Consider the following 7,285-nt stretch of genomic DNA (forward strand, 5'->3'; position numbering starts at 1 on the left):
TCAAATATTTTATAAATTTTATTTTTAACCAGATACCCAATTATTCAAACAATCTAACTCAAATTTAATTGGCTTAAGTTCACTCATAAATAATCTCAAATCAGAACTAATTTATACTAGTTAAAATTTAATTGGTTCGATTTTCATTCAACCCCAAATCTAAATCAATTCAAACCGTGAATATCTCTCCTGCCTAATGCATGAATTGATGAAAATGTGTTACTAATTTTAGTTTAAAATTTAAAATCTACAATTTTTTAGGTTTCCCACTATTGAAATTTTGTGACGCGGTCAAGTCTGAATTTGAAAAAGGAGAGAAAGAGCCCAAATCCAAAAGGAAAAATTTCGAGGGGGATTCGCACAGTGTCGAGGTCCCATTGGTTGATTTGAAAGCGCACGGATCGACATAGAAATAATCTTGAACCGTAGATAATATCCAATCGAACGGTCACTTTCCACCGATTGCCACATCCTCAAATTCGTCAGTGTCAACGAGGCTCAATAAAACCCGCCTATCACCATTCCTTCACCGCTCAAAACACTCAAACACACAAGTCTCGTTCTCATTCTCTCACAATCTCTCTCTTTTTCTCCGCAAAGAATCTGCAATGGACGCTGCATCGAAAGTGAAGAAGGGTGCCGGTGGCAGGAAGGGAGGCGGCCCAAAGAAGAAGCCAGTTTCACGCTCCGTCAAAGCCGGTCTCCAATTTCCCGTTGGAAGAATCGGACGTTACTTGAAGAAAGGAAGGTACTCTCAACGTGTTGGAACCGGTGCCCCTGTCTACCTTGCTGCCGTATTGGAGTATCTAGCAGCTGAGGTAAAATAAAACCCTAACTTTTATTTCTCTTTCGTTATTTTAAAGTTTTAATTTTTAATATTGAAATGTGCTTGTTTCTTATTTTTTAGGTGTTGGAATTGGCTGGAAATGCTGCGAGGGACAACAAGAAGAATAGGATTATTCCAAGGCATGTTCTTTTGGCTGTGAGGAACGATGAAGAATTGGGGAAATTGCTTGCTGGTGTTACCATTGCACATGGTGGTGTTCTTCCCAACATTAACCCTGTTTTGTTGCCTAAGAAGACCGCTGAGAAAGCTCCCAAGGAAACAAAGTCACCCTCCAAGGCCACTAAGTCTCCGAAGAAAGCTTGATTTGGGTGTTTAGTGTCAATATGTGCGTGTTAGATCCTTAATATATAACTTGTAACGTGAAAGATCGTGATGGGTTTGGATTTTGGAACAACATTTATGTAATTGTTATGTTTGTGTCTTATGTTTTAGCATTTTTAGCCAATCAATAGAGAACATCCAAGTTTATTAGTTTGCCATATTTCTTTTTCTTTTCCAGCGCATAATGTTAATATTTTCGCGGCTTGCTGTCTTTTAGCTTAAAGGGTTGAAAATGCTTCGTGGTTTTATGTTTCCGCCAAAGCACATTTTGAATAATTAGCTCCATTTTGCGTATTATGGTATTTGAATTAGAAAATTCACATATTCTCGAGAAAAAAGTTTGACTCAACACCTGAAAGCTATCTGATGCAAAAGGATTATCAAACTAATATATAATGGAAAATTTATACAAGCCTCTAACATCCCACGATCATCTAGTGTCTTTAGCTGGTTCAACGAAAATAATCCTTCCTGCAATTATCTGCACCATGAAGAAATTTGACACGAATTAGGGCAATTAATTAAAATCATGTATATAGCAAAAAAGTATAACAAAGTTAAAGTAAAAATAGAACTACTTTGGAGTTAAACCTAAATGTTGTATTGATGTCTAATGTACATTCAGTGCGGCATTTAATCAAACAGTGTGGGTGCAAAGTGATATACACAAGATGAATTGGTTAAGATTTGAAGAGGGAATGAATTACCCGGCCATTCATGGCTTTGATAGCCTTGAGTGCTTCGTTTTCAGATTGGTAGGAAACAAAACCAAATCCTTTGGTCCTTCCAGTTCTGGAATCCATCACCAGATTCACTGCAACATCACATTAGATGAGACTGGTAGAGAAAAATGGCGAGCAAGAGAGTAGAGGACACACACCTTCGGTAACTTGTCCGAAAGGAGAAAACAAGTTCTTCAACTGGTCTTTGGTAGTGTAAAACGATAATCCTGCGAAATCAAATATGTTCAAAGCTTTGTTTATTAAGATTACCATAGGAAATTGGGTGAAAGAGAGAAGAAACCAAACTGCTCACGAACAACTTCGTCCCTATTCTTTGAGCCATCTCTACTTTTCAGTTTCCAGTGCTTCCAAGTTTGCCACAAAAATGAATACTATTTTCGGGTTTCCACCGTATTTTTGGCTCGACAAGTTAAGAATAGATTCTATATGAGAAAGTCATAAATGCGTAAGTGTTAGTATTACGATTAACTAGTAAAAAACACTGGAAGGTATCTAGTGTTTAATCTAATCATTTATTATTTTTTCTCTCTTATTTATTTTTTGGTCTCACTTAAAGAACCAAAAGTAAAAAATCACACTATATCTTGTCAATTGTTAAAAAAATTGGAAAGGATCCATTTTTATTAACTAGTATGTGCTCTTAGGATGACACATAATAAATTTAATGTTAGTGAAAAATTTTAATTTTTTTAATAAATATAAAACAAGTACATATTTAAATTTTTTATATTTCTAATAAAAAACTTTTTAATTTATAATCTTAATATGTGTACAAGACAAATAAATCCAAAAAAATAATAGCAAGTATAATTTCTGTGTTCTAAAAAGAAGAGGTAGTTATTTATTTTTGTCCAATTCTTCGTATGCTTCAAGTGAAAGAAAAGTAATTGGTCTTAAACTAGACTAGGTCCTTGTCTGGGCAAAGAATGTTTCCTACGTTTGACCTCACTCATCTACTCATTTTTGTATCCATTTCTCTCAGTTATGTGGTTTAGATTCAAGGTTGTTGTGAATGAATAAAAATCAGAAAAAAAAAAAAAAAACTCAATCTCATAAATCAATAAACATATTCCTTTTAATCAATGTTTAATCACAGAATTAATCTAAACTGTAAATGGTGGCTACAACTGCCACACTATCTTCAACTCAAATAATCGTTGAATTTATTATCAATTTATCATCATGTGATTTAATATGGTTCTCCATAACAATTATTTAGGAAATATTAGTAAATAAAAAATTCAACAATAATGAATTACTAAAATAATGAAAGGCATTGACAGTTAATTAACGGTTCTAGCCTCTATGACTAAGAAATATGCAAAGCTAGCTGGCAATGTCAAGGCACAGAAAAAAACTCCCAGTCATCAAACGCCACATGTACCCAACAACTTTAGGGTTGAATTCTTTTTCTTTTTTATCCTTTTTTAATAATTTGACTATTTCCGAGCTAAACGGAGTATATAGACAGCCTTTGATGTTTAATGGAATTATTTCAATTTGGTAACATTCGCTGCTTTATTATTTCTTTTTGGCTTTGCTGTATTGAATGTGCTTGCTGTTACCAAATAATAATAATAATAATAATTGATTTTTGGTATGGTATGCTAGCATGCGCACCTAATAAGGCATATATACAACAAGTGCGCACTTTAGCCAACCACCATAGTCGGGGTAGCTTCCAACTTGAAGGTTGTAAATAATAAACTCCAGGTTGTTACTTCGCTTCTGGTCAATCACAATTTTTTCTTAGATTTTATTTTATTTTATTATCGTGTAAAATATTTTCATTTTCATTTTTTAAAAACATCAAAATAACTAAGCAGTGTCCCTTTTTAATTTTTATCTCTAAATCTGGGCGCTGCGGTCCTTCAGAGTTTTGAACTTTGGAGATCCCCTTTTCTATCCTGATTTCTTCTTCTTCTCACTTCGGATCTGGTATCTTCCTCTCTCTTGCATTTCGTTTTATTATTCTTTGAGTTGAGGAATTTACGTGAAAACTAATTCATATGCAGAAAGGGATTCCAGACATAATTTGGTGGATTGATTGAAAGAGTTGATGGCTGCTCCACCGGCAAGGGCTCGTGCCGATTACGATTACCTCATAAAGCTTCTCTTGATCGGCGACAGTGGTATGTGCATCCTCTTCCGCCGTTTTCATCTCTCGTTTTTTCTCGGAAATGCCTTCGAAATGTTCGTTTTAATTTTTCCTAGACAATTACACAACATAACGTTATGATCCCGTTTTAACTAAAATGTCGCTAATTTCTTTCTGTAATTATTAGACTAGGCTTTGTTTTTGGATTTTGTGGTAAAAATGTATGTACTTTTCAGTTTTCAACTTGGTTTAATCTTTCCATGATCTAGTGTTCGAGCTTTTGAATCATTGGTTATGTTAGTATGATGCAGATTCCTTCTGACTTATCCTGATAATGTTGTGCGATTTCTTCTTGCTATATTAGTATTAGAGTAAAAGCAGTCTTAAATAAAGAATATCTGCAATATCAAGTTAGTTCTCCAAAGGTTTTTGATATCAAATTCATCTCTCAATGTTAATTTTTGCTGTTAAAAGTGATTAGTTAATAGGGAGGACCAAGGACCAAATTCATGTAAGGGTTTTTTTAGAGGACTGGTTTTTTATGTCCAATTCAAGTATTTACTCTTATAAATTAAGCTTCTCAAACATTGGGGTTTTAAATTTAAACACACCACTTGTCAAATTAGGTCTCAAGTGATATGGATGCTTTTGGTAGACGCGTTTTCTTGCATAATCTCTGAATAAATGGCCTTTTTCTGTGCTTTTGATATAACCCAAGATAGATGTCGTAGTTCCTTTAATGATAACCCTATGTTATTAAGTTGTTAACGTTCTCTATAGGAAGAATAGAGTATTGCAGTAGACTTAAAACAGAAGAATTATTGTGAAACTGCAGGAGGGTAAATGCGCACTTTGACATGTGAATTCCTTATTTTGCCACAAACTTTTCATCTATTCTTATTTGTAGGTGTTGGAAAGAGTTGCATTCTTCTGCGTTTCTCAGATGGTTCTTTCACAACTAGTTTCATCACAACCATAGGGTTAGTTCTCATTATTTAGGAATTGAACTACAGAATTTTATTTTCCAACTTCCATGAGTTTTACCAAAATCACATGGCCCATCCTCGTGATGCAGCATTGATTTTAAGATAAGAACCATTGAGCTGGATGGCAAGCGGATCAAGCTCCAAATTTGGGATACTGCTGGTCAGGAACGGTTCCGAACAATTACAACTGGTAAAGTTTATAATCGTTATGTAGACACTATTATTGCCTTTTGTTACTTGTATGGGAGACACAAATGGTAGAATGAGGTTCTTCCTTTCAGGGAACTTCTTGATTTAGGATTGAAAGGTAGAGGACATATGGTCTGAGAAAAATAGAGATTAACGTATATGTAGGGAAGAGGAAATATGTACTGATATATATTTAGTGTTTATCAGTTGCATTGTACTTTCTCACTGATGTTAGTCTAAGAATAAAATCTTTCTTTCTTCATGGCTTTGTAAATTCCATTGACAGTGAAATTGTTTCCTTTTTTCTTTTTTGCCATTCATCTTTACCCTTTTTTACCTTCCCTGTATCAGCTTACTATCGTGGTGCTATGGGCATATTGCTAGTCTATGATGTTACAGATGAATCATCATTTAACAGTAAAGTTCCCATCTGTTGACTCAGCTTTGATATATGTGCTTTTCTCTTGAAAGCCTTATCATCTGGTATTCACCCACTTGATGCTAATTTCAGATATCAGGAATTGGATTCGGAATATTGAGCAACATGCTTCAGACAATGTTAACAAAATACTGGTGGGGAACAAAGCTGATATGGATGAAAGCAAAAGGGTATGCAAACACCTTGGACTTTTCTCTTTTATGGGGGTAAAAAAAAAAAGAAAGAATGTATATAGGACCTAACAAATTTGGTGCAGATTTAATTCTAAACAAGATTATGAAATTTGCTGTTATTGTCATCAAATGCAACTTTTATAATTATGCAAGTTCTACTCTTGGTTGCACATTGCACCTGCACCATGCGCATTGCAAAGTGCTTTCTTAACCACTTTCAGTTGAAGCTAGTGTTTTTTATTCTTTAACTCAATATCCATTGAGAAGCCATGTTGAGGAGATTCTTGTGAATGAAACAGTTTGTTTTAGGGTTTTTTGGGCAAGGTGTGTCCAGGGATGAGTTCCTTTGATGTGAATAATGGAATAAGTAACATATAAGATCCTCTATATCTCTCTTTTATACATATGTACATCAGATTTGAGAATTTCGTAATTATGATCATACTTTTGCCTTTCTTTTTTTAGGCTGTGCCTACTGCAAAGGGCCAAGCACTAGCTGATGAGTATGGAATCAAATTCTTTGAGACTGTAAGTAAAACTGATGCATACTTGAGAATGTTGATACTTCCTGAATTTTTCTTTTTCAATTTTTTTCCTATTATTATTATTATTGTTGTTGTTGTTGTTGTTATTGCAGAGTGCAAAGACAAATCTAAACGTGGAGGAAGTTTTCTTCTCAATTGCAAGAGATATAAAACAAAGGCTTGCTGACACTGACTCTAAGGCTGAGGTATTTGAACAGTTGAACTTCCCTTTCCTTGAATACAAGGATAGGTTTGTGTTTGAATAACTCACTCAAGAAAGCTGAATATCTAATGATGTATTTTTGTTACAGCCTTCTGGAATCAAAATCAACCAACAAGATCAGGCAGCAGGGGCAGGGCAGGCGGCACCAAAGTCGGCGTGCTGTGGTTGAACAGAGAACACTATCATCCTAGAACAAGAAGAGTGAAAATATTTGTATGATGATGATTCATGTCTTGCGCCTCCTATGGTCATTCTTTCATAGTTTCCAACTTGTTAAGAAGTTATATTAATCCAAAGTTAGATATGTGTTTGTGTAATTGCTCCTTAAGTTGTTTGGCTGGGATATGATAATTGATCATTATTTTTTATTTTTATTTTTTTCTCGAGTGGTTAATTGCACTGATATTCTTTAAGATTTCAGACTATGTTGACCTAATTTAGTTTGAAAAAATTACACTAATTTCTTGTTCTAGTTCAGATGAAGTGGATGTTTTGTTGTCGTCTTCTTTTTTATTTATTTAACTTTTTCTTCAGACACATATATCTACTCTGCCAAATTTTTGTTATGGTGAAAATCATGCATAAAATATTGGAAAAGTCTAGGGGCCAGCAGTTTTGTTGAATTTTGGCCAGCATGTAGCCAGTAGAGAAAGGTGAGTCATTGGATGAAATCTTACACCAATCTCACACCATTAGATCATCATTGATGGCTACCAATCACAAAAGTTGTTGGCCCCCTAGC

At 34.5% G+C, this 7,285-nt stretch overlaps 3 protein-coding genes across 7 annotated transcripts; 2 read left to right on the forward strand and 1 right to left on the reverse strand.

The window, feature by feature from the left end:
* On the forward strand, positions 500-1,328 carry LOC107613623 (histone H2A). Its single transcript, XM_016315713.2, has 2 exons — positions 500-818; positions 908-1,328. The coding sequence occupies exons 1-2, from the start codon at positions 609-611 to the stop codon at positions 1,148-1,150; spliced, it is 453 nt and encodes a 150-aa protein (XP_016171199.1). The 5' UTR covers positions 500-608; the 3' UTR covers positions 1,151-1,328.
* LOC107613624 (glycine-rich RNA-binding protein 4, mitochondrial-like) lies at positions 1,137-2,369 on the reverse strand. The gene is made up of 4 exons (XM_016315714.2): positions 2,197-2,369; positions 2,049-2,117; positions 1,876-1,982; positions 1,137-1,649 (listed from the first exon to the last, which is right to left on the reverse strand). The coding sequence occupies exons 1-4, from the start codon at positions 2,231-2,233 to the stop codon at positions 1,599-1,601; spliced, it is 264 nt and encodes an 87-aa protein (XP_016171200.1). The 5' UTR covers positions 2,234-2,369; the 3' UTR covers positions 1,137-1,598.
* On the forward strand, positions 3,438-7,020 carry LOC107613519 (ras-related protein RABE1c). 5 transcript variants are annotated; one of them, XM_016315558.2, is made up of 10 exons: positions 3,441-3,624; positions 3,787-3,849; positions 3,927-4,043; positions 4,917-4,989; positions 5,085-5,185; positions 5,536-5,601; positions 5,696-5,793; positions 6,262-6,324; positions 6,434-6,526; positions 6,632-7,020. In XM_016315558.2, exons 3-10 carry the CDS (start codon positions 3,971-3,973, stop codon positions 6,710-6,712), a joined length of 648 nt encoding a protein of 215 aa, XP_016171044.1. In that variant the 5' UTR covers positions 3,441-3,624; positions 3,787-3,849; positions 3,927-3,970; the 3' UTR covers positions 6,713-7,020. The 5 variants fall into 5 exon arrangements, with proteins under 5 accessions (XP_016171043.1, XP_016171047.1, XP_016171044.1 ...); XM_016315557.2 differs by lacking the exon at positions 3,787-3,849 and having other exon boundaries at positions 3,438-3,624; XM_016315561.2 differs by lacking the exon at positions 3,787-3,849 and having other exon boundaries at positions 3,438-3,603.

Source organism: Arachis ipaensis, chromosome B08 (genome assembly GCF_000816755.2).
Source record: "Arachis ipaensis cultivar K30076 chromosome B08, Araip1.1, whole genome shotgun sequence".
NCBI lineage: Eukaryota > Viridiplantae > Streptophyta > Magnoliopsida > Fabales > Fabaceae > Arachis > Arachis ipaensis.